Here is a 27,054-nt window from a genome sequence, read left to right as displayed (position 1 = left end):
GCTGCATCAGGAAGTGTACTACAGCAGCCATCCTGAAGCCAATGACAGGTCTCTGCAGTTGTGTGCTTTTATACAGCTCTTAATTACTCACTTCTGCAATGGTTTGCACATTGTAAGAAGAGGTATAACGTTTTTGGAGGGTCAGCAATTGCCTAAGTGCAAGGCAAAATCCTTACATCATATTATAATGTTTGCACTCACTTAGTATCCAATTCCATGCTCTTTTCTTCATTTGAATGCATTTCAATATAATGGATTAATGATGGCAAAGTGCACATTTGATAGCGGGTGCAGAATGCCAGGTGAACAGCTTTCTTTGCATTCTTTCTTTTCTTTGCCTCATTTTATGCATCTGCTAAACATGATTTACAGCCACATTATGGGGGTTTTGCACCCGCAAATCACTGTCCTTAGATCTACCCCACAGTGTTGATCATTAATACCCCCCTGGGGTATAAAATAAGTGGATCCCCTGGTACTGTAAGCTGCTCCAAAACAAATTCAGCTGTTGCTTATCCTGCCAGGGTATAGGTGGGTCAGATCAACCCTAGTTCATTTATGCATAAAATGTCATAGGCATATTGCTCATAGAGCAGAATCACAGCAAACATATTGTATAATGTCCTGTGTAAATGGAATCAAAGACTTACATGCATGTGCCAGGCCAATAGTGAAACTCACTTCAAACACATTATAGACACACTTGAAGATCAGACGCCCTTGAGTTGGTTAGAACAGAAACTTTGAAAACGTTCAAAACATTCCCAGTATTATAATCCCAATTGCACCAAAGGCAGTAAACAGACTTTGAGAAGACTTAAATTACACACCCATTAAAAAAACACAACTGTTTTCACCTTTCTTTCAGTCTGTGTGGCAGATCTATTTGCAAAACCATTTGAAGATATTATTTTCAGGGAATCAGTAGTCCACTCCAGAGTACACAAAAATTAGTAAAGTTTTTGACCCTTGAAGGGAAAATGAATTCTTTCCGCTAGCTCAATGTATACAAGCCTGTGAGAGCTCCTTTTTGTGTGTCTTTGTTATTTTTCCTGGCTTCCTGCCAAAAGCTTTTCACCCTTTAACAGTGGTCGAGGTAGTTTTTGTTTTCAAATCTTTTTTTTAACCTCATGTCGAGGATATAAATTTACCATAATTTATAAATAAGCCAAACGGTTCCCAACTGCTCTTGATGGCTCCAATTCAATTAGTGACTTTAACAGCATAACTTTTAAAATAACTGGTTCAATTAAACAATACACTGCAGCTTTTATGTGAAGTGTCAATATTTGAAGACAAGAAAACTAGACCGATTGTTTAAAAGGGACGTTTCAGGTTGAATTTCTGGGGGCAATTTCATTTGCATTGAAGGTGCCGCTGTATACAAAATATCAAAAACATCACATAGGTCACATAGGTTAAAAAAATAAATAAAATAAAAAATAGGTACCACTTAAAACTACACTTTGTACACTAGTTTTACAGTTTATGTAGTGCAAATATGGAAACAATTTTCCATCAATGTATCGAGGCAGTGTGGTCCAATGGTTAAAGTCCAGGGCTTGTAACCAGGTCACCGGTTCAAATCCCACCTCTGCCACTGACTGACTCACTGTGTGACCCTGAGCAAGTCACTTAACCTCCTTGTGCTCCATCCTGCAAATGAGATGTTTAATCAATGTCCTATTGTAAGTGCCTCTGCATATAATGCACAGTTCACAGCCTACCTCTGTAAAGCGCTTTGCGATGGTGGTCCACTATGAAAATGCGCTATATAAAAAGACATTATTTCAATGGCGAAGTCCAGCCACGGACACCCATCCTTTGAAGACCACATCTAAAAAATGCAGTAGTTTGTCTTGGATATGCATATTGTAGATTAAATGTGTGAAATACAGGGGATAATAAAACATGGCCACAGCATGGTTTATTGGGGAATGACTATTATAAATTGAGTTGTGTTGTTGCCCCTGATGTAACCTTGAGTTCAAAAAGAGTCGTGGGGAAAAAGGTATATACTGCAACTTGACAAACAAAATCATAAACTGCTTTTGTGTATCAGTAATGAAGAAAATATTTCAAAGTGTGGCGTTTACTCCAAGACCTAAATCATGTAACGGTTTGAAAACCGAAGATATTTTTGTATGGATTTCCTTTCTGTGGGGGTGGACCAACAGGAGCTCAGGTGCAAGACAGATACCTTGTCTATTACTGCAGTAGCACACTACTAGCGGTCAAGTACAGGGGTGTTTGTGGAAGCAGCAAATGCTTGTGCAAATATTGTTGGATTGTGTTGTGGATACCACATGCCAAGTAGACAGTATTAGCACACGTAACAAAGGGAGCCTATTCAGTTAAAGAGCATTCCAATTTTGCATCACATTAAAATGGTTGAATTATTTTAAAGTTTTGAACACAACTGCATGTTGATTTACTTGTGTATAAAATGTAACCATTTAACTTGTGCAGATTACAGTACAGTTATACCATCTAGGGTATTTGGAAGAGGATATATTGAAGTTGTGGAATAAAATAGCTGAAAAACAACCCTTGAGAAATCAGTAGCTTTAACAACCTTAAGATGGCTTTTTTTCTCCCCTCAAAGAAATACAAAGGCAAAAACTTGACTTCACTGAAAGTTTATTTTAAATTGCACAATCGTTAAAAACCATATAAAATTTGCACTACAAAACAAAGGCACATAAAACATCTTGGTTCTGTATCTTTCAGCAGCTTCAAGCATTCTATATAAAAACACATATCCAAAGATTGGAGGCTAAAGGACATGATTGAATTTCTGATGCAGAGCGACAGTTTAGTAGTAGGTCTCCTTTTCCACCCAACCTAGAAAGAAAAGAAATATACTGAATATGCTTTCCAAATCACCACACATTTATATTACAGGACTGTTCCACATTTTCAAAAAAGTATGCAAGCTACGACCTATAAATGTAAAAATATAAGTGCATACAACCTCGAAGATTCTGACACATTCAATAAATTATGCTACAGAATGTCCTTAGCTAGTACCAGTTAGATAAGAGGTTATGGAGATTTATGCAAATCTATAAAGCATTAAGACATTTTCTTCTTGTAGCATCAATTCTGAACACAACAGAAGGTGAGATTACAGTGCATTGTTCCAGAACACTAAGGATTTAACACACTACACATGCAAAATGTTTATTTTGTTGCCTTACCTCCTGGGCTGCGTCGGATGATAAGCTTTCTGATTTCATCATAAACAAAGATTAGGAGAGAGTAGGGGAAGGCGCAGAACCACCAGGTTGGTCTAAGGAGAAGGAAAAAAAAAAAAGGTTTAAGATGCCAGGGTCAAATAAATTGACCATGAGTGGTTATTTGAACTTGAAAGCTGCAATTACTTCCCTTGAGCTGTCAATCATTAAAATTAAAAAAAAAAAAAAAAAAAAAAAAATTATAATCTCATTAACTTACTTCAGAGGGTACATTCTGAGGGCCACATCCATTCCAGGGCAGTAAGACAAGAAGGCAGCCAAAGCGGTTTCCTCAAACAGCCCAAAGATAAGGATTTTGTTCCTGTTAAATAAAACAAATACAAATAAAAAAACACCCACACAGACTACTTTACGATACCAAACATCATATTCCTTTAACAGAGACCATGTTTAGTAATATTTATTTTTTTTCACAGTTTTAATGTAGTTGGTGCTCGTGCCAAATCAATGGGTCAACAGTCTCAATACTTACTTCATTCCCTGCTGGAAAACAGAGTTTCTTCTAGTTTTACAGATGATCAAGTCAGCCCACTGCACAACCACAATACTGACAAAGAAAGCAGTGTGGCAGGTAAACTCGACAATCTTTCTCTGTTCAAAGGTCTGTGGAAGGCAAGACCAGAGGGAGGTAAAAGTTTAGTGCCAAAAACACTGCCATTTAATATTCTGTTCACCACCCCCTCCCAAAATTGTGTTGAGGCATACTGACCCACTGCTGTCCATAGCTGTCTTCCAAATCATTGAGGCTTTTGTCATCCCAGTCAATACGGATTCCCAGCAGTCTCATAGGCAGGAAACCATTCTCAGCAAGAATGACAAAATATGCGAAGAATCCTCCCAGAGCCTGGATCATACCTGAAGTGAGACAGTTACCTTTTAGTTAAGCTTTTTATCCCCCTCACAGATAACTGCCTATACCCAGTGGGTAAATGGGAATGCCTATTATGACATGAGGAGAAAAAGAAATGTGCCTTATCTCCACTAGTCAATAATGCGACTCGTTACAGAAAGCTTAAAAAACACTGAAGGATGATGTCAGAGTTAATTATCTTATAAAATTCACACTTGTTTGAGGAAGAGCTGGCATATTGTGCAATATATACTGAGCATCAAAAGAAACTTCACTAAGGCATTTATTTTCAGAAAAATTAAAAGGTATATAAAATGGACATGACGAAATGTTTTTGGTTTCTTTTTAATAACTCGATCATTCACCTTTGACCATGACACGCTTGAGTGCCTATGACTGAAGCATATGCACTTAAATCACCTAATTAGTGAGACAGTTGATCAGAGTGATTTCAGCTGTTTAATTACAAGCTTGGGGGGGGGGAATTTCACAGACAAAGCGGTGTACTGTGGCTCACCCTCTTGGATGCTCGCAGCCAGCAATTTCAAACCTGGCAAGACGGTATAACCAAACACTCAACGACAGGCCACAAACTGGGAGACTAGGAGTCTCAACACCTGCCCAAGATCAACAGATCATTGTGTAGCAGTTTTGTGATCGTTTTCGCACTGTTAGTCAAACAGCATCGGATACTGCAGGTCAGAACAATCCACGCATCAGTAGTTCAACTATAAGAAGGCGGTTACATAGTCATCTACAGGCCAGACGCCCATACAGGGGTCCAGGTCCTCTTCAGTGACTAATTGAGATTCTGCATAGACTGCCCTGATGGACGTCAGCGAGTATGGCGTAGACATGGTGAACGATGCGCTAATTGAAACCAAATCGGTGGGGAGGTCCAAGTGTAATGGTCTGGGCAGCAGTGACTAGTCATTACAGAACTCCGCCGGTAGCGATTGATGGCAACATGACTGCACAGCGATATGTTGACCAAGTCCTAAGGCCTCACTTGGTGCCCTTCTTGCAAGCCCATCCTAATGTGACAACATTCTAGCAAGACAACGTACATCCACATGTTGATCGTGTCACAACAGCTTTCTTGCAGAATGCAAAAGTGAGAGTCATGCCATGGATGCCTTATTCCCCAGACCTGAGCCCAACTGAACATTTGTGGGATGAACTTGGGCGACATGTGGCTTCTAGGGCTCGGAGACCACTGAACAGGCAGATGCTTATCCAGGCACTACAAGAGGGGGTTGATCCAACAAGACATCCGAAACCTGGTGCAAAGCATGCGTCGCAGATGTACTGCTTGTATTGCTTCCAATGGTGGCAACACAAAGTACTAGCCTGTGACTTACACAGCATCACCTGTCCCCCCATAACTTGACAGTAAAATGTAAATTTTACCAAATCACATCTAGTCCATTTTATTCAAAATGTGGAGTGATAAGTTGTTTTTTTTTATGCTCAGTATAGTTAGCAATTACCCATGTAGTGCCACGCAAGCTTTCCTGGTTGCAAAATACAAAGGCCTCATTCCTTCCATACACATTTTAAGAGAGAAGCAACTGCAGTGGTTCCCTTGAGGGTACATTTCATTAACAGAGATCAGGCACCTGCAGCACTAGGATTTCAACTGCAGGATGACGCAACACTTAATGAGCAATTCTTCATTAAATGACTTGCAATTAAAATCAAGGCTAACAAATTACAGAAGGAAAAGACAAACATAAGCATTTCATGGTTATCTGAAACACTTTAGCTTTTCTGCTTACCAATTTGCCCATAGGCCATACTGATCAGCCTTTCATTCACAAGCTTGTCTGTTTTGGGGTTTCGTGGCTGTCTCTTCATGATGTCACTTTCTGCTGCTTCATAAGCCAGGGAGATAGCAGGAACCTAGAGATGAAAAGCCCAAAAGGAGTTAAATATGCAAAGTCACACAGGTTTCACTGCAACTAGTAAAAAGAGATTTTCAACTAAACTTTCTTCAGCTCACCCTCCCTTACAGCATAGATCATGCTCTATCTTAAGCCTACACGCACCACTACCAAAAAAATATAATTAAAAAAAAAGCATGTTTTGCAATTACAATATGACATTTTTATATAAAAAAACAAACACCACACCCACATGATATATTTTTATATTATATATATATATATATATATATATATATATATATATATATATATATATATATATATATATATACACACACACACAGACGTGCTCAAATTTGTTGGTACCCTTACAGCTCACTGAAATAATGCTTCATTCCTCCTGAAAAGTGATGAAATTAAAAGCTATTTTATCATGTATACTTGCATGCCTTTGGTATGTCATAGAATAAAGCAAAGAAGCTGTGAAAAGAGATGAATTATTGCTTATTCTACAAAGATACTCTAAAATGGCCTGGACACATTTGTTGGTACCCCTTAGAAAAGATAATAAATAATTGGATTATAGTGATATTTCAAACTAATTCGTTTCTTTAATTAGTATCACACATGTCTCCAATCTTGTAATCAGTCCTTCAGCCTATTTAAATGGAGAAAAGTAGTCACTGTGCTGTTTGGTATCATTGTGTGCACCACACTGAACATGGACCAGAGAAAGCAAAGGAGAGAGTTGTCTGAGGAGATCAGAAAGAAAATAATAGACAAGCATGGTAAAGGTAAAGGCTACAAGACCATCTCCAAGCAGCTTGATGTTCCTGTGACAACAGTTGCAAATATTATTAAGAAGTTTAAGGTCCATGGAACTGTAGCCAACCTCCCTGGGCGCGGCTGCAAGAGGAAAATCGACCCCAGATTGAACAGAAGGATAGTGCGAATGGTAGAAAAAGAACCAAGGATAACTGCCAAAGAGATACAAGCTGAACTCCAAGGTGAAGGTACGTTAGTTTCTGATCGCACCATCCGTCGCTTTGAGCGAAAGTGGGCTCCATGGAAGAAGACCCAGGAGGACTCCACTTTTGAAAGAAAAACATAAAAAAGCCAGACCGGAATTTGCTAAAATGCATATTGACAAGCCACAATCCTTCTGGGAAAATGTCCTTTGGACAGATGAGTCAAAACTGGAGCTTTTTGGCAAGTCACATCAGCTCTATGTTCACAGACGAAAAAATGAAGCTTTCAAAGAACACCATACCTACAGTGAAACATGGAGGAGGCTCGGTTATGTTTTGGGGCTGCTTTGCTGCGCCTGGCACAGGGTGCCTTGAATCTGTGCAGGGCACAATGAAATCAAGACTATCAAGGCATTCTGGAGCGAAACGTACTGCCCAGTGTCAGAAAGCTCTGTCTCAGTCGCAGGTCATGGGTCCTCCAACAGGATAATGACCCAAAACACACAGCTAAAAGCACCCAAGAATGGATAAGAACAAAACATTGGACTATTCTGAAGTGGCCTTCTATGAGTCCTGATCTGAATCCTATCGAACATCTATGGAAAGAGCTGAAACTTGCAGTCTTTAAAAGGCACCCATCAAACCTGAGACAGCTGGAGCAGTTTGCTCAGGAAGAGTGGGCCAAACTACCTGTTAACAGGTGCAGAAGTCTCATTGAGAGCTACAGAAAACGTTTGATTGCAGTGATTGCCTCTAAAGGTTGTGCAACAAAATATTAGGTTAGCGGTCCCATCATTTTTGTCCATGCCATTTTCATTTGTTTTCTTATTTACAATATTATGTTGAATAAAAAATCAAAAGCAAAGTCTGATTTCTATTAAATATGGAATAAACAATGGTGGATGGCAATTACTTTTGTCAGTTTCAAGTTATTTCAGAGAAAATTGTGCATTCTTCGTTTTTTGTGGAGGGGTACCAACAAATTGAGCACGTCTGTATATATATATATATATTATATATATATATATATATATATATATATATATATATATATATCTCAATCATCATCATGTCAGTCGTTCTCACCATGTCAGTGCCCAAGTCAATACACAGGATGGTTACAGTTCCCAGAGGCAGAGGGATGTTGGCCATAATGAAGAACAGGAATGGTGTGATTTCAGGGATGTTACTTGTCAGGGTGTAAGCAATCGACTTCTTCAGGTTATCAAAGATCAGACGACCTAGTAGAGGATGAATAGAGTGTCAGAGATTGTTTTTTGTAAAATTGGGGGTGGGGGTTGTTTATAACGTGGTCTGTCTTACCTTCCTCTACACCAGTCACAATGGAGGCAAAGTTATCATCCAGAAGGATCATGTCCGCAGCCTGTTTGGAGACGTCAGATCCAGAAATACCCATAGCAACACCAATATCTGCTTTCTTCAGAGCAGGGGAGTCGTTCACACCATCACCAGTCACAGCTACAATAGCACCCTGCAGAGGTGGAGTAGGAGGAGGATCATGCTCATGAGCATTTATTTTACATGAATACAAAAAAAAAAAAAAAAAAACACACATTACATTTAAACATTACATTAAATTACATTAAATTACATTAAAACTTGAGATACAAGAGAGAAGGGTTTGTCCAGATTCTCATTCTATGAATTTGGTTGGGAAGTTGCACTTCATATTTCCTAGCAGAGCTCCAATTTCAAGTAACATTCTAGGACTATTTATTATTAATAATGCAATACTGTACCTGGCGTTGACATCCCTCCACAATGATCAGTTTCTGTTGAGGAGAGGTCCTGGCAAACACAATCTCAGTGTGGTGCTTCAGCAGGTCATCCAGCTGGTCACTAGTCAGTTCCTTCAGATCACCACCATGAATTACACAGGCCTTGGCATCTCTGCAAATGTTAGAAAGGACTCCATTTCACAGTGGTCTTTAACAACAAGAACAGTAAAACAGGCCACTAAAATACAGATAACATCTACGAAGATGCTTTAAAATATATATTACACACATACACTCTGTATATATATATTTTTAAGACAACAAATCTCATACCTGGGATTGACTTCTCTGATTGGAATGTTCAGACGAGCTGCAATGTCCTCAACAGTTTCATTTCCTTCAGAGATGATTCCCACACCCTTTGCAATGGCCTTGGCTGTAATAGGGTGGTCACCAGTAACCATGATAACCTGTAGAAGGAAAAAAAAATAATTGAGAAGTGCATATCTGGTAATGAGAATGAAGACAAAAGTATGGCTAGGTATAACACTTCTTATAAAGTCTTAATACAAGATAAACTACCTTGATGCCAGCACTTCTGCACTTGCCAACAGCATCGGGTACTGCAGCACGAGGAGGATCAATCATGGCCATCAGACCAACAAAGCACAGCTTCTCAGTAGGGAAGTTCAGCTCGTCTACATCAAACTTGAATCCTTCAGGAAACTGGTCGTCAGGAAGCGGCATATGACAGAATCCTACATGGAAGATATGGGGGGATAAAAGCTAGGTTTACACCTGGTCACTTTCACACAACATCAACGCAATCCTAAAGACTTCAATAAGCAGCCATTTTGTTCATGCATGTTTCTTACCAAGAACTCTCTCTCCCAGTCCTCCCAGCTCAAGGTAAGCATTTTGGAAAGCATCCTTCATCTCATCATCCAGTGGCTGCTCTTTGCCTTGAATCAAGATGGTGGCGCAACGATCAAGAATCCTTTCTGGGGCACCCTTCATCACCAGCAGGTAGCGAGATTCACTGGGGTTTGCATTCCGGTGGATGGAGAGCTGAGGACAAGGACAGAGGTGTTAATTCTGCAAGCGACAGTTATAAAGCACTTTTCTACTTTGTAGTATAGTTCAGAGAATTGCAGTCTCAGCGTGGTGCTTCAGAACCACACAGAACCATTCCCTCATATTTACCTGGTACTTGTTGGTTGAGTTGAAGGGGATCTCTTCAATTTTGGGGTTCTTGTCTCTCATGGCCGTCACAGACCCACAGCACAGCTCAATACATTTCAGCAGGGCAGATTCTGAAGCATCACCAGCGACTTCTCTCTACAGATTTATTTAAAAAAAAAAAAAAAAAAAAAAAAAAAAACCACGCCACACATTTGAGAAAGAACAAAAAGAAACCACCACTTGCCTTTGAGCCTCTACAGCCTGTGAGACACCATTTAATCCTGGCCTTGCCAATGACAACCAGACCCAACCGTTTCCTGCAGCTGAATTCTTATACACTGGGATTTAGAGCAATAATGTACATTAACATTTTTAAGGTTTAAGGCTTTTAAAGTCTTCCAGTCAAGCACCTCAAGGGAGCACTAATAGCTGCAATTATGAAGTCACGAAAAGTTGCTGGTCAGAAGATTTGTTTCAACAGCCTCTGCACAAGACCCATTGCGGTCAATGGTGTTCAGTCATATTTAAAGAACTGGATATACCAGAGCATTTGGAAAAGTACCATTACACACTAAAGACCCCCATTTCAGTTATTGACAGCTAGTGCCAGAATTTCAAGAGAAAAACAAAATACTTCAAGCAACTCTTTTAAAAACAATCCTACCTTAAGAATTGGTACAGACTCCTGTGCAGCCTGGAATACAGCGCGGTTGCAGAGTCCTGCGACACGAGCAAGAGCAACCCAAGTGGAAGAGCTCTTATCAAAGGTAGCACCTGTAAAGAGGATATTAGAATATGATCCCACATGTATACAGAGGGAAAACAAATGCAGTCGAGAGGAAAAAACACAAGAAATGGATCCCCTACCACTCTGGTTCTCAGTCGTGTCTGCTTCGTGGATCTGGTTGTCAAACCACATGTGAGCAACAGTCATTCTGTTTTGTGTCAGGGTGCCAGTCTTATCAGAGCAGATAGTGGAGGTAGATCCCAGAGTCTCTACAGCTTCCAGGTTCTTTACCAGGCAATTCTTACGAGCCATTCGCTTAGCTGTGAGTGTGAGGCAGACCTGAGGTAGAGGCAGAAGAGATGGGGAAACACACACCAATTTATATTTATATATATCATTTATATATATCATGCATGAACAATTATTTGGGTGCTATTGCTCATCCTTTCGTAAAGTAAATGGATGCACCAGTTATATTATCTTCCTCAAAAAGAAACAGTCATTTGATAACAGTACACTGCAATACGATTTTTATAGTACACTCAGTTCACTTTTTTTTTTTTTGTAATTTTCCTCATAGATTCAGTGGGTGGCTGTGTATTCGCTTATCTAAAAGTCAAGGAAATTAATCTCCTTTCCATACCGTGACAGTAGCCAGCAGACCTTCTGGCACGTTGGCAACAATAATTCCAATAAGGAAGATAACAGCCTCCAGCCAGCTGTATCCAAGGATCAAGGAGAGGATGAAGAAGGAAATGCCAAGGAAGACTGCCACTCCAGTGATGATATGGATGAAGTGTTCAATCTCTCTGGAGATGGGAGTCTGGCCAACCTCCAAGCCAGAGGCTAGAGTGGCAATGCGTCCCATCACAGTGTGGTCACCAGTGTTAATGACAATACCACGAGCAGTACCTAAAAGAAATTATGGCAGAAGGTTGAGCTACTAGATGTGTGACTGGACAGAGCTTAACTAAATAAATAAATAAAATTGACAAACCCTCCATGGATTAATTTGTATTCCTTTGTTACTTTACAGATTTTAAAATTTCCTCCAGAGGACTCGGAATAAGGATTCTGTCATGCAAGATCAACAACATTCACCCACCAGAATAGTAACCCCCCCAGCCTATTAATAGGTCTGTACCTTCTACACAGTTGGTAGAGAAGAAGGCAATGTTCCTCGTCTCAAGTGGGTTTTCATTGGAGAAGTCAGGTGTCCTGGTCTGCGGCTCAGATTCACCAGTCAGGGAAGAATTGTCAACCTACAGAATACAAATATAGAAAAAGCATAAGCATCACCCCACGACCCCAAATTCAGAGTTATGCTTCCAGGTTGGTTATCGCCCTTTACTTCAAACCTACCTTGCAGCCATTAGCAGAGATGATTCTCAAGTCAGCTGGGATCCGGTCTCCTCCCTTCACTTCCACTAGGTCTCCAACCACAACTTCCTCAGCATTAATACTGTTTTTCTCACCATCACGGATAACTAGGGCTTGCTGGAGGGAAAGGATTTGTTTAACAATTAAATAAAAAGCAGTTAACCCCATTTAAATTAATGGTACCTAGTTTTAACTTAGCGGACATGTATAGTCAATTTTTTTTTTATACATATATATTGGGAGTTTTACAGTACCTGAGGAACCATGTTCTTAAAGGACTCCATGATCTTAGAACTCTTGGCTTCTTGGTAGTAAGAGAAACAGCCAGTGATGATGACAACAGCAGCAAGCACAACACCCAGATACAACTGTGGAGAAAAACAGACAGACATCGTATCCATCTCCCATTAATTAGCTAGTTCGTACTACAAACAAGTTGTTCTCCATCCAGGCTATAAACCTTCTTTGGATACTTACATTATCAGCGACAGGTTCATCATCCAAGGCAGCCTGAATTCCATATGCCAAGAAACAGAGAATGGCTCCTGTCCACAGCAACATGGAGAAGCCTCCAAACATCTGCTTGCAGAACTTCACCCATTCTGGGGTTGTAGGGGGAGGAGTCAGGCAATTGGGACCATCACGAAGCAGGATCTCTGCAGCACGGGCAACTGTTAAACCCTGCAGAAGGAAAATGGGAATTATGAACACAAATAGTTACACCCATCTATAGTGACCGCTCTTAAGCTGCTTGCTTGAGTGTGTGTGTGTGTGTGTGTGTAATTATATTATATATATATATATATATATATATATATATAAAATAAATAAAATAATAGACACACCCCATTCTCCAATTGAAAATTGCCCCTTTACAGACAAAATGATTGACTGCAGTCTTTGTCAGTGGGACTTAAAGGCCCTCAGAATTTAACCATTACCTGGTTACTCACTGTTTCTACGGAACAAAGTAATTTACCCTGAAGCCCTATACTAAAATCAACAGATTGCTTTACATAATTGAGATATTTCATACAAGAATAAACTGTACCTTAAAGACCACAATTTGCAATACATGCATATTTAACAGATCGGGCTTGGAACGTTAAGGCTACCTTAAGTATAATTGTATTATTACAAGATAAACGAACAGTTAAGGAAATGTAATCTTAAATATTCCTGGAATAGAACAGATTTCAGTTTAGGGTTTAACAGTACTCATGGACACAGACTAGCCCCCATCCCCCATCCATGGAAGAACTAGAAACAGTCAAAAACGTACCCGACTGAGGTCTGTACCATACTTCCGATGCAGTTCATCCAAAGTGAGTTTATGGTCATCCTACAATATAAATAAAGATTGAAATGGAAAGTTTACAAACACATGGTAAACCTCAGAGCTTTCATCTACCAACCAGGAAGCTCCATGCAGGGCACAATCACATGGTAGATGACCTCATAACCTCAAAACACTGCAAAATTAAAGATTTAAAATGTTTACTACAATAAAGACCCTGTTATCGGTTTATAATCACGATAAACCCAGATTAATGGGCATCACCTTGGCATCTGACCTCGCCAGCGACATGCAGTCTTACCTTCCTGACAGTCAATACTAGACAGTAATGCCCTCTAAGCAGGGCTCCATGGCTGTATCGTTCAACAGCTCCTGTTTAGTTGGAAATCTACACTTTGCTTCTCATTAAAAAGTGCAGGCAAGTCTTTACCAAATCTACTTCTTTCTTCAGTTCATCCAGATCTCTTTCCTTCTTCCCCTTCTTCCCCTTCTTGTCCTTCTTTTTTCCACCCTGCTCTGATGTTGCAGCCAACTCATATTGATCACGTCCTTCCTGCGGAGAGAAATATTTTTCAAACCAAGCAGAAGAAACATTTTACACTGCATTCTATAATAATAATAATAATAATAATAATAATAATAAATATTTCTTTGGAGATGAAGGCTGAATTCTTAGACAGCTTGAAAAGGAACTACTTAACTGGCTATTATTTTTTGGCTACTGTCCATTAATAGCTTGTCCACCATGGACATTAGAGCACCGCATTAGGTCCTCAAGCATGTTAAACCACCACATACCAAGAAAGGTCAACAGTTCATGCTAAACAGAGTCAGAAAGTACAAAGGCAGCTAAACTTTCTTTTGAAGACACCAAATTACTGTAGTATTTGTGGCTTTATAACTATGGGGTCTACCTAAATCGCGATTTTGCAGAAAATCAGGAAATTGAGGGGTCACCGCAAAATTCACTTCTGTTAGAGGCCTAATTGCATACCAGACTAGTACGGAGAGAAAAAAAAAATAAACCTAATTTAAAAGAACTACTGCACACTGCAAGAGACGCAAACTACGTATCTTCCCTCTGTAGACAGGCTTTTTTTTTTATTCATTTGCCATCCTGTGTGCTTGCACTTCGCCAAAATTAAAATAAAAATAAAATAAAAACTAAAAATAAAAACACACCACACACAACCAACAACATTTAAACAAAAATTACTCCAAAGCGCTTAACTTTCTTGTTTACTGTTTAAATCACAACAATTATTATTAAAGAATGCCAAATGCCCTTGGGTAACCGAGTTCTGGGAGCGTAAGCTTTGCCTTACACTTCCAACCAATTCAGTGGATGCAGACGTGCAGTCTCAATGTATGGGCATAGTCCACACCAGACAGAGAAGATGGGCAGCAGTTCTGCTGGAGATGTTGCATGCTTGCCTTCACAAATGACAGCACTGTTTTAGAAAGGAAGCAAGTACCACAATTTTATAGTCTTTTACAGTGCTCTGAAATATTATTTAAATGTTTAAACAGGTCCCCGAAATTTTATTCCATAACCTACCCGTGAAATACATAAATTATGCAAGCCGCATGCAAGCCGAGAAAATAACACAGCACACTTCAGGATTACTTGAATGGTACAAGGTAACTTTTACTGAAATGAACAGAGGCACGACAGCAACTCGTATTACCTGTACAAAACAAAACCCCCTTTGACTCAAACTGTATATTCCACAGCAAGACTTTAATTACAGTTCTGCTGCTGGGACCAGCAAATGCTAGTGAATCAAGAGGTCCCAAAGGGATTAGAAATTAAGCGTTTACCCTCATGCCAACACACAGTATATTGGGTGTGTGCATAAAACACCAACACTGATTTAACACAGACAAAGAAATCCAATGTAAATACTTAGACTACAGTGGGTCGATTTTAGCTAGTCTTGTCCTACCCTAGAACATGGGAGAAACAGTGCCAAACTACAGACGACACTGTGTACAAAAATATTACTGTAGCATGGTTTGCACTCTTCATAAAAAAAAGTCCAAGTCATAAAATTATATGCTGTACACAAACCTTGTCGGCTTACAAAATTCTTTCAATATTTTTATTCAAATTGCATTTAAACTTGGGTTTAATATTTTCCTGAACAGCAACAGTGTTCAAACTGCCCCCATTAAGTCACCCAGCAGGTTTAGAAGGGCATGTCAGATTGGTAAAGTACTGAAGACAAGTATTTCTATTGCTTAATGTTTAAAATAAACTCCAGCATCGTATGACTGAACAATGGCACAATGAAGTCCTACTATGATCTGCCATTAGATCCCTGGTTATAAAACTAAGTTACCCAATATTTAACAATGAGAAATGTTCTGTCCCCACCTCTTCCTGTCATGCAATACTTTGCACTTTGTCCTTTAACAGCTTTGTATATATTTGTGTGTGCAAGTACATGCACTTCTGCTCCATTCAAGTTTGGACTTTATTTTTTAATGTTAACCAGCTAGATTACTTGCAGCCTATGTCTTGCAGCCTATGTGAGCATTTACAATAGTCAGTCTGTTTAGAACACATTGGTACATATATTTTGTTCTTTGAATAATGTTGCAGCTAACTACCAAATTTGTATAATTTACAAAGCAGAATTTAAAACAAGCAAGTTGACCTGTAGTATTTGTTCAAATCAATTATTCCACTGTACACAACTAGCTGGTTTACCAACATAAATGTACTGCATTGTAAAATAGGTTAGGTTGAATTGTGAAATTCATATGGCTTATTCCTCAATTCTGCATGACAGCAATTACAAGAAATAAAGTGAAGTACTGAAGCATGAAGAGTGGCATGGTTTCTCTGGTCTACTGGTTTATGTCAAATGTTAAAACTAGACAGCTAGAATATTTTGGCATATATCCAAACAAGACAATATTATATCGGTGCTAATCCTCGTTTGAGCTAAACTCAGGGCAACTGGTGTGAGGTTTCACAGTGAAGTCTTATAGAACAGCCCACAATCATAACTGCCTTAAAATGTCGTCAATGAACATGGAGTAGAAATTGTTCTGGAACAAGACCTTCCAATAGTTGGCAGCATGATGAACTGTGGAAGGAGTATAAGGGTTTTTTTGTATAGACTTTGACTCCATGGGATTGTGGGAGTTGGTGGAAGGGGAAGAGCTTTTCAGAAGCATGTGAGCTTTAGAGCTTTCCCACATCATGTTTCACAGTCAGATCAGATGGTTATTTTGAACAGCAGAGCACTCTCTCCAAGGACATCAGATAAACTCAACTGTATCACAGAAACCGCTTACATTTTAAACTGACCTTTGAATCAATAACTACCCACACACTGCTCTGAGCATCAGAGAAATGCAACAATTTAATAAAAATACAAGTTGTGAAACCTTGTAACTCACAGCCTAGCCAACACTGCCCATCGTCAACAGGAACCTATTCAGCTGCTCCCCTTTCATTTCAATGAGTCCATGAATAGCAACTGTGGGTGGTGTTCTTCTCCCATGGCTGGCAGCAGGAAACATTTCAGTGGTGCTAGGAATGTAATCTGTCTATTAGAGCTCTAGGGATTTTACATATTTCTTTGAATTAAAGAGTGCTTGCTTGTTTTTGTATGATGTAAACAAAGATATTTGCACTCAAGTGTACTGCTGTGAAATGAGTACATCATTTACAGTTACATTTCACAGTATAAAGTTCAGAATACACAGCATACCAATAAATAAAAAATAAAATGGATTGACAAATCAAACAATGCACACTACATTTTAGATTACATTTGTGCAACTGCAAATATTAACTGTGCGCTTCGATGAGGATTTTAACCCTTGCAACACTGCATACCACAGAAGTACAGAATAACCAAGGACAAAGCCATCTTCCCCTCAAGATACCAAGCCTGTCAAGCAGCCAATTTGGTTTTGATCCAAATGCCTTGCAACTCAATTTTCAATGAAAATAGAAGTCACCTGATCTACAGCAGATGCCACCAGTTATGTGAAAAGCTTAGCCAAAAGCTGTGTTCAGACTACCACCGATCTGACCACAGTATAACTTTAATCAATCTAAGTGGTCTGTTTCTTGTCATTTCCATGGCAACAATATAAAATATATAACTGGTAAAAAAAAAAATAAAAAAAAAAATGTCCTCCATAAAAATGTGTAATAGATGCACTGACAGCAACAGTACCTTCTACAAACATGACAATGTAGTCTGGTATTTCGTCAATCATTTTTTTTCTTGAAAGAGGAATATACAGGTATTTACTCCAATGAAACCCAGACATGTACCCGCTTGGACTTTTTGGAAAAGCTCATTAGTCACTGTCTGTTCAGACTTGCATTGATTTTTTCAAAACTAGCTAAAAACCGATTTGAGCAGACTGATCCGAGTTTTGGTTCGTTTAAGTCTAGTCTTAACACAGCTAAATAAATACTCAAAACTGTTTCCTTCAAATATCTCTCAATTAAGAAAACATAACTGACAAATGCAGTGCACAGTAATTTAACTTTATTTTTTACTCAGTTTGTGGTATAGAATTATATTCAGTGGTAACAGGAAGAAAAACAACCACACACCTTTATGGATGTTAAGTTTACAGAGGTTCTGTGCCGCCTCCCTCGCATTGGTGTTCAGACCACCAGCACCACTCACCCGCCTGCCATTTCATGCTCAATTCGACCCAGTACATTTCAGCGAGATAATTACTTAACTACATCATGACTGAATTACATCACTGCACCATGCCAAATATTACCTTATGTTTTAAGAATAAAGATGATTAATTTAACATAAAACTAAACCAATGTTACAACATGTGGTATTCTCTGTACTAAAATTAACAACGTTTACAGTCGCCTTCTCCTTGGTAAATACTGTATGTGCCTCTACCTCAGGCACACTGCGTTTCCAGGTCATTTTCCGTGTCAGTGTCACGGGATCGATCTTTTTTTCTGTAAATATAGGCCATACGCCGAAAGAGGGAAAGTAAGTTACACCAAGACATTTGACTTGTACAGTTTTTTTTTTTTCTAAACAAACTTCCTGGGTGTCCGAGAAACGTTAAATAACTTAACTAAAATCAATTTTTACTTTAAAACCCATTAATGCATTTTATCCAATAGGCGGTTTGTAAATAGAAGAGTCGTCGCGACGTTATTCGAAAAAAAAAAATACCACTGCTTTATACTCCGCGTTTAGAAATGCATGAAAACTATCACGAACAATGCCATCCGCTGCATCAAGTTCCCACCTTTAAATTCAAATGTTTTAAAATCCTGAAGTCAAACGTGTGTACGATGAACTACATATTTCCAAAACTTTCACTGTAAGACAATTATAAAGTGACCAGAGTTTGCTCGCACATAACTAACTCATAACCTATGTATTAAATATTAATCCCTAAGCAAGAACAAAAAAACTAAAAGTAGTAGATAACAACCACCTGTATGCATGATCCTTTTCTTTTTTGTCTTTTTTTTTTTTTTTTTTTTTTTGCTGTTTGGCGTTGCTTAAGATTTAGCCTTTAAAAACTGTATTTCACTTACCCCTTTGCCCATGTTTACTATTTGTGTATCTTCTTAACCGAATTCCAGAAATTTATTGTTATTTTTTTTGTAATAATAAATAAATTGTGAAATTTAGATTAAAAAGCAACTGGCTGTTTTCTTTCCTACAAGTGCCACCACCAGCGCACCCAGGAAACCTTGGTTATCTCTGTGTTCAACATACTTGTATAAATACTCCTTTGAACGTGACGTTACGCTATACGACAGTGTAGAAGGCGGAGCCATTGTTCTCGAGTGGACTAATATTATTACAGTTGATGAATTTCAGTGCTAGTATTTGGCATAATCTGAATGTCTGCAATGCAAGGATTAAAAACTATTATTAATTATATTTTCAACTACAAATAATGTGTTATTTTAATAACCAACCAGTTTAGTTTCCAATCTGCTTTGCTATCAATATTGTGGTGATTCAGAAGGTGACAGGTTATGTACTCCCCTTGCCCTTGCCTGTGTTTGACCTTGATAATTGAAATGAGATTTTTGACAATCCAAGCACTGTTCAAAACTTAGAAAGCACGCTGTATTGGCCCAACTGTATGCTGAAAGATCATGGGTTCAGATTTCCATCAGCTCTTATTAATTATTATTAATTTCAGCAACTGCCGGTGGGAACTTCAGAAGCTCAAAAAACAAAACCTCATGATTTTGCTTTAGAGCTTTTGAAAAAAGTTTTTGGAATCCTTTCAAGTCTATTTTGTGGTGTTCCATACTGTACTGTAAAGTATTGTGTAACAAAGTCCGATAGTGTAATAATTCTGGGAGTACTCAATGGCAGCCCTGTTGCATAGTCAGTACATATGATGATTTCCAGTATCAGTCTTTACAATAACCAGGGATGGCTTTTTGAAGAAAGATTGGTCATGGAATGTTTTGGCATTTATGAGTGTTTCATTGCCTGCAGTGTCAGTATTTACACTGTTAATTAACAACTGGGGAGGTTAGGATTTTCCACCCATCCCAATAAATGAAACAGAAAAAATGGCATGACAATTTTTTCAGTCAACCAAATAATCAAATTTGTTAAAATTATACATATTTTGAAATCCTCACAATTTATTTTCACTGCAAAGCTTCCAAGAGTAGTTTAATGCCTTTTTAAAATCAAAGAAAGTTTGGTATTCATTCAGATCTTACCTACATTGTTATTGTTCTTGAACAATAGCCTGGAAAAGTTTCATGCATATCAAAACCGTTATTAGCCCATTCATCTTTATTTAATTGTTTGCTGCCCTCTACAGGAATACAATGTTTTAGAAATGTACATACCTCCACCTTCAACATAATTTTGCTTATCAATCATTTCTAATTCTGATGAAACTATCTCTGAAGCTGCATATCTTCTTGCAATATTGAAATGAAAACTGGGCATGGTCTAGTGCTTTTGTATAGTAAGTTTGATATATGCATGTTAATGCCATTCATATCTAAACTAATGTTTCTGTAAGTGCATGTTATGTGCGCTCTAAAAAGTGTAGATTTTAAAATGTATGTTTAAAATCTGTCTGGAACTAAAACCTGCACCGTGCCTCTTGGGCAGTTAAGTAAGTTATTTATTTATTATTTTACAATTCACATTACTATATTTTCTAAAACATGTGCCATTGAATTTATTCAGTCTTTGTTGGGCCGTTCATGGATCCATTAGCTTGATTAAACTTATAACTACAAATGTGCTGGTAAATCTGCATAAAAAAGGAACCACAGTGTATACAATATTTATAGACAACCTCAGGCTCTTGAAATTATAATTGAGCAACCTCACAAAATGTAGAAAGGAGACTCAATGTACCCTTCATGGCATGATGAATACAGCACAGTGTACACAGTGTATAATACTTTGTGGGCAATTGTATTGGCGTGCCAACAAGCCATGGCTGTCACAGATGATCAGTTTAATTAATCATTAAACCATTTATAGTAAATTAGATTCTGTTTATTTTTGTATTTACAGGTAGACATGTTTCTTTGCTCAGAAATACATTATTGTTCTAACTGTAATGTCACAGGTGGTCTGTGGTATAAATTATTAACCTAGATACATTTCACAGTTTAAATTGCCCTTTTGGACAGGTTTAGAATCAAAAGCTGAATTATGAATACAGTTGTTTGAAATGGTAATTATATTGCCTGCTTTGATACTGAAGAGGGCCCTTTCATCAATTAAACAATATGAGTTGATGAATTTGGTATCGGGGAAAACAAACAACTCTCCTTTATGACGTCTGTTCAGTTACACAAAAAAAATAAACATTTTCAGGTCTGAATCCAATCAAGTATCTAATTTAGGTTGGTGGTGAAGAGGTTTGTGAAATATTGACAGCTTTGAAGTACGAGCAGTGAACCGGAAAGAGAGACTTCAGACAATCCACAGACATGTGCAAAAAGTTTCAGGATAAGACAAGTTGCTGTTGAGGCCATACCAAATGTAAATACATTGAATTTGAGACTTCATTTCTTAATTTCTGTTGGACTAATAGTAACAACATATATTTTGTTTTTAAATGTTAAGTACAGTAATTGAAAGTTACCTGAGTAGCATATTATTATTATTATTATTATTATTATTATTATTATTATTATTATTATTATTATTTATTTCTTAGCAGACGCCCTTATCCAGGGCGACTTACAATCGCAAGCAAATACATTCAAGTGTTACAATATAAGTCATACAATAAGAACAAGAAATACAATAATTCTCAAGTGTGACAAACCACAATTCAATATACAGCAGATAATAGTGAAAGTTACATCAGGATATGATTAAATAGTGATAGTTACATCAGGATATGATTAAGTACAAAATACTACAGATTAAACACTTGGCAGATTACAATATTCTGAGGTACAGGATTAAATGCAGTAAAATAGGGGGCAGATAAGAGCAAAATAAAGCATATTTAAATGAAGGGTGATAGTGTCCCAGGATACAACAGAGGAGTTCTACAGGTGCTGTTTGAAGAGGTGAGTCTTAAGGAGGCGCCGGAATGTGGTCAGGGACTGGGCAGTCCTGACATCTGTAGGTAAGGTCGTTCCACCACTGCGGAGCAGGGGAGTGTAGCGGAGGTAGAACCAGTCTTCTAGTGCAGGCGGAGCGGAGAGGTCGAGTGGGGGTGTAGGGAGAGATGAGGGTCTGGAGGTAGCTGGGTGCAGTCTGATCAAGGCATCTGTAGGCTAGTACAAGAGTCTTGAACTGGATGCGAGCGGTGATCGGGAGCCAGTGGAGCAAGCGGAGTAGTGGAGTAGCGTGGGCGAAGCGAGGTAGAGAGAACACCAGGCGAGCAGCAGAGTTCTGGATGAGCTGGAGCGGACGGGTGGCGGACGCAGGGAGGCCAGCCAGGAGGGAGTTGCAGTAGTCTAGGCGGGAGAGTACCAGGGCCTGGACCAGGAGCTGGGTAGCATAGTTGGTGAGGAAGGGTCGGATTCTTCGGATGTTGCTCAGGAAGAATCGGCAAGTGCGTGCCAGAGTGGAGATGTGCTGGGAATAAGAGAGGCAGGGGTCCAGGGTGACTCCAAGGTTCTTAGCTGAGGAAGAGGGAGAGAGTGTGGTAGATTCCAGAGGAACAGAGATAGAGAGATCAGAGGAGGGGGAGGAGGAGGGAAAGAAAAGGAGGTCAGATTTAGAGAGGTTGAGTTTGAGGTGATGCAAGTGCATCCAGGAGGAAATAGCAGACAGACAGGTAGAGATACGGGAGGAGATGGTGGGGTCAGAGGTGGGGAAGGAGAGGAAAATCTGAGCATCATCAGCATAGAAATGGTATGAGAAACCATAGGATGCGATGAGGGGGCCCAGGGAGCGGGTGTAGAGAGAGAACAGGAGAGGACCCAAGACTGACCCTTGGGGGACTCCAGTTAAGAGAGGGTGAGGTGTGGAGGTTGCTCCACGCCAGGTAACCTGGTAAGTGCGGTTGGAGAGGTAGGAGGAGAACCAAGCCAGAGCAGTGCCAGAGATCCCCAGGTCAGCAAGAGATGATAGTAGAATAGAGTGATCAACAGTGTCAAAGGCAGCAGAGAGGTCGAGGAGAATTAGGACAGAGGAGAGAGAGGCAGCTCGGGCACACTTAAGTGAGTTGGTGACAGACAGGAGGGCGGTTTCAGTGGAGTGAGCAGAGCGGAAGCCAGATTGGAGAGGGTCAAGCAGAGAGTGGTTGGACAGGAAAGCAGAGAGCTGGCGGTGTACAGTCCGCTCGAGGGTTTTGGAGAGGAAGGGTAGGAGGGAGACAGGACGGTAGCTCTGGAGGGAAGTGGGGTCGAGGGTAGTTTTTTTGAGGAGGGGAGTGATAGAGGCTTTTTTGAAGGCAGAGGGGAAGATGCCAGAAAGTAGAGAGGTGTTGAGGAGGGAGGAGATGAAGGGGAGTAGAGCAGGAGCAGCAGCTTGAAAGAGTTGAGTGGGGAGGGGGTCCAAGGCACACGTGGTGGGTTTGTGACCCTGGAGCAGGGAGGAGAGGTCAGAGTCTGAGAGGGGCAAGAAGGTGGAGAGGGAGGGCGAGTTAGTAGCGGATGTAGTGCGTGTAGGGGTTGGAGCGGTAGGGGGTGTGGGGGAGGGAGAGGTGTTAAAGAGTTTGCGGATATCTGAGATTTTAGAAGAGAAGAAGGAGGCAAAGTCATCAGGGGAGATAGAGGAGGGAGGAGGAGGGGGGGAGGGTTTAGGAGGGAGGAGAAGGTAGAGAATAGTTTACGTGGGTTGTTAGTGGATGCTTGGATTACAGATTGGAAATAAGCACATTTAGCAGAGGAGAGAGTAGAGGAGAAGGAGGAGAGGGGAGTGTGGTAAAGGTCTAGGGCAGCAGGGAGTTTGGTTCTCTTCCATTTCTTTTCAGCAGATCGCAGTGTGATTCTTGCCGAGCGGAGCACAGAGGAGAGCCAGGGATGGGGAGGGGAGGGGCGAGCAGGTCGGGAGGTGAGGGGACAGAGGGAGTCGAGGGAGGAGGTGAGTGAGGAGAAGAGGGTGGAGGTAGCAGAGTCTACGGAGAGTTGTGAAAAGGAGTCGATAGGAGGGAGGTGAGAGAGAGCAGTGGAGGCAAGGACAGAGGGGGAGAGAGAGCGGAGGTTACGACGAGAGGTGACAGTGGGGGTAGGAGGAGCAGGGAGAGGGGGAAGAGACAGAGAAAAAGAGATGAAATAGTGATCAGAGAGGTCCAGGGGGGTGACAGAGAGGGTGGAGGGGCAGCAGGCCCTGGAGAAGGTGAGGTCCAGTTGACGGCCAGCTTTGTGGGTAGGAGGGGACGGAGAGAGACAGAAGTCGAAGGAGTGAAGGAGAGGGAGGAATCCAGCAGAGTGGCTGCGGTTGGAGAGATGGATGTTGAAGTCACCCAACAGGACAGTCGGGGTAGACAGAGAGGGGAGGGAGGAGAGTAGATAGTCGAGTTCATCCAGAAAGTGAGTGAGAGGCCCAGGGGGGCGGTACAGAACAATGAGCAGGAGTTGACAGGGAGAGGTTAGTTGGACTGCATGAAATTCAAAGGTAGTGACAGAGATCGGAGGGGACAGAAAAGAGTAAGGAGGGAGAGAGGAGAAGACCCGTCCCACCTCCCCGTCCGGTGAGACGCGGGGTATGGGACAGGACGTAGAGAGAGGACAGGGCAGCAGGAGTAACAGTGTTATCAGGGGACAGCCAGGTTTCAGTGAGAGCAAGGAAATCGAGCGAGAGGTGGGAGGCAAAGGCAGAGATGAAATCAGCTTTGTTAGCAGAAGAGTGACAGTTCCAGAGTGCACCAGAGAGTGTGCGGGAGGGGGGGAGAGGCAGAGAAATGAGGTTAGAGGGGTTGGAGGAGCAGCAGCAGAGGGAGGGCAGAGGACGAGGACGGGAGGACAGAACAGGGATGTGAGAGACAGTCATAGCAGGACAAGCAAGACAAAAGGCACAGTAGGAGCAGTGGGGTGGAGGCTACAGACCTGACTAGTAGGTGGCTTCTTCCAGAGCGCTGTTAGGTGTGGATCTATTCGACCAGTGTCTTAGCGCAGGCCTCCCCTTGCTGGACTCCCACAGCTAGACTCCCGGCTCTTTTGTTGAGGCTCTTCGGTTTGCTGGCGCTTCTTGCTGGCGCTAAAATACGCTGCTTGAATAAATGTTGTTACACCTGCTTGGCAGAAGAACCAACTAAACTGTGTGGAAACCAATCAAATAGCAAAATCAACTGCTAATCAATTTAGCCACTCACCTGGTACTAATCACACACAAACTCAGCCAATTCAAACACCACCTTACAATGTCACCAAATGTAGTAGTTACAATTAAAAAAAGCAGGAACTTACCTATCTGCCTCTCTCCCTGGTTACCAGTAGACTGAACTAATTACCAGATGCCCACTCTTAAATAACTCCCTTCACTTAGCAAGGGAACTAGCTGCTAACTGCTCTGGAGACTTGGATATTAAATTGTGTAGGTCCATTATAAAGACACAATTCAAGTTTTAAGCTGTTCAGAACTGGTTGTGCGGCAAATACTGGTTCAAGCACTAGTCACGTAGGATGACGTTTAAAAGCACCTTTAACTGTAGTTTACTGAGTTTGATTTGTTATTTTTAATATGTTGTTTTTAGGGTTACAGTCCAAGTTTAACAGGTACAATTATATAATTAACTACTTCAGGGTCTGGATGCAGGTTTAATTTGTTCAATTAATCAATTTAGAACAAGGTTCAAACAAAGACTATAACAAAGACCAGAACAAAAAACATTAGGGGTTTTTCAGCATTATTGTGAACTGGACAGAAGGAATCTAAATAAGTTTGGTGGTACACCTTCACAGGGATGGGCTGACTCGATGGTAGGACGGAACCAGAAGTCAACCATCTTGGCAAAAGGCTGTTGCTGTAAGACTGCTGAACGGCTCTACTGTGATCAGCTGTGTTTTGCGTGCGGTGATTGGACAGAGCGTGGTGCCGCATTGATCATAGGGAGGAGTTTAGCAGTACAACACTGGACACTGCATATCTTGTGTATTGTTGATTGTGTGGGACTGCAAGCCCAGAGTATAATTCCCCAATAGCATTGTTGGTAGAGGGGAACCAATTAGAAATAAAGAGATGAACACTTGTAAATATCTATTCTTACCCACACCACTCACATCCTGACACGTGGTGTCATTGTTGGACTCTGTGGACAGGAGGATGCCCTGGACCAGCGGAGGAACAAGTAGGAGAGGAGGAGAGAAGCACAGCAGCAGGAGGAGCTGGTGCAGCGGTTCACCACCCTTGTCAAGAGGATGGAGGCGCTGTGCACGTCTGGCCCACTGGGCGCGGTGACGTCGGGGGAACCATCGTTGTTACCCCCGAAGGCGAAGATACAGAAAATGATGCTGGAGGATGATCCTAGGGCCTACCTGGTCACATTTGAGCATGTAGTAATAGTAGTGAAATGGCCTCGGGAATGGTGGGCCATTGATCGAGGAAGCACAGGTGGCCTACCAAGCCATGGCAGATGAGGCCGCCTTGGATTACGACCTGGTCAAGCAGGCGATCCTCCAGCAGCTAAACGTTTCTGGGGAGACCTATTGCCGCTAGGTCTGGGAGAACCAGCACCCCAATGGAGTCAGGCCCCAAACTGTTGATGAGCAGTTCAATCAATGTTAATATGAAAGTTAAACTGTACGTAGACTAGAGCAAAAGCTTTGTAAATCTGGGTGTGCTTTCTACAAACACAATTCTAACTACCTTTAGTGTGAGTTACAGAAACTGTTTGATTGTTTGTTTTTTTGTCACATATTACAATCCTGCATATAACATTTTACAAACTTGGAAAACAGGATATTATTATTATTATTGTTTATTTCTTAGGAGATATTGGTCAATGTAGGCCCTGTATTTTGATTTACACAAATAAGAGCAATTTTGTTACCTATATTGAGCGTGCCACAAATACATGTTTATTCAGGCTGATAGGGAGAGCAAAATATAATTATTTGTTTATTTAGCAGACGCCTTTATCCAAGGCGACTTACAGAGACTCGGGTGTGTGAATTATGCACCAGCTGCAGAGTCACTTACAATTACATCTCACCCCAAAGACGGAGCACAAGGAGGTAAAGTGACTTGCTCAGGGTCACACAATGCGTCAGTGGCTGAGGTGGGATTTGAACCAGGAACCTTCTGGTTACAAGCCCTTTGCTTTAACCACTGAACCACATAATGTTGCCCATTGCATGTTACTTGTTCATTGTTGTTGCTCATGGGCCAGCAAAGGTTGG

At 40.6% G+C, this 27,054-nt stretch overlaps 1 protein-coding gene across 1 annotated transcript; it reads right to left on the bottom strand.

The window, feature by feature from the left end:
- Window positions 1-2,623: 2,623 nt before the first annotated feature.
- Window positions 2,624-19,024, bottom strand: LOC117962776 (sodium/potassium-transporting ATPase subunit alpha-1). The gene is made up of 23 exons (XM_034923735.2): window positions 18,844-19,024; window positions 13,717-13,839; window positions 13,272-13,331; window positions 12,467-12,670; window positions 12,244-12,357; window positions 11,972-12,106; window positions 11,754-11,871; window positions 11,253-11,521; window positions 10,750-10,948; window positions 10,547-10,656; window positions 9,904-10,038; window positions 9,576-9,768; window positions 9,283-9,458; window positions 9,034-9,170; window positions 8,722-8,872; window positions 8,285-8,453; window positions 8,048-8,202; window positions 5,886-6,009; window positions 3,967-4,112; window positions 3,730-3,860; window positions 3,457-3,558; window positions 3,201-3,292; window positions 2,624-2,844 (listed from the first exon to the last, which is right to left on the bottom strand). The coding sequence occupies exons 1-23, from the start codon at window positions 18,853-18,855 to the stop codon at window positions 2,816-2,818; spliced, it is 3,084 nt and encodes a 1,027-aa protein (XP_034779626.1). The 5' UTR covers window positions 18,856-19,024; the 3' UTR covers window positions 2,624-2,815.
- Between the last annotated feature and the right edge of the window lie 8,030 nt (window positions 19,025-27,054).

Source organism: Acipenser ruthenus, chromosome 9 (assembly GCF_902713425.1).
Source record: "Acipenser ruthenus chromosome 9, fAciRut3.2 maternal haplotype, whole genome shotgun sequence".
NCBI classification, from domain to species: Eukaryota; Metazoa; Chordata; class Actinopteri; order Acipenseriformes; family Acipenseridae; genus Acipenser; species Acipenser ruthenus.
This window is presented reverse-complemented; position numbering and strand designations above follow the sequence as displayed.

Coding starts and splice junctions, on each gene's coding strand:
- LOC117962776 (XM_034923735.2), bottom strand. Junction 3,559..3,729: donor GTTTTCCAGCAGGGAATGAA/GTAAGTATTGAG, acceptor TTTATTTAACAG/GAACAAAATCCTTATCTTTG. Junction 3,293..3,456: donor CTCAGAATGTACCCTCTGAA/GTAAGTTAATGA, acceptor CCTTCTCCTTAG/ACCAACCTGGTGGTTCTGCG.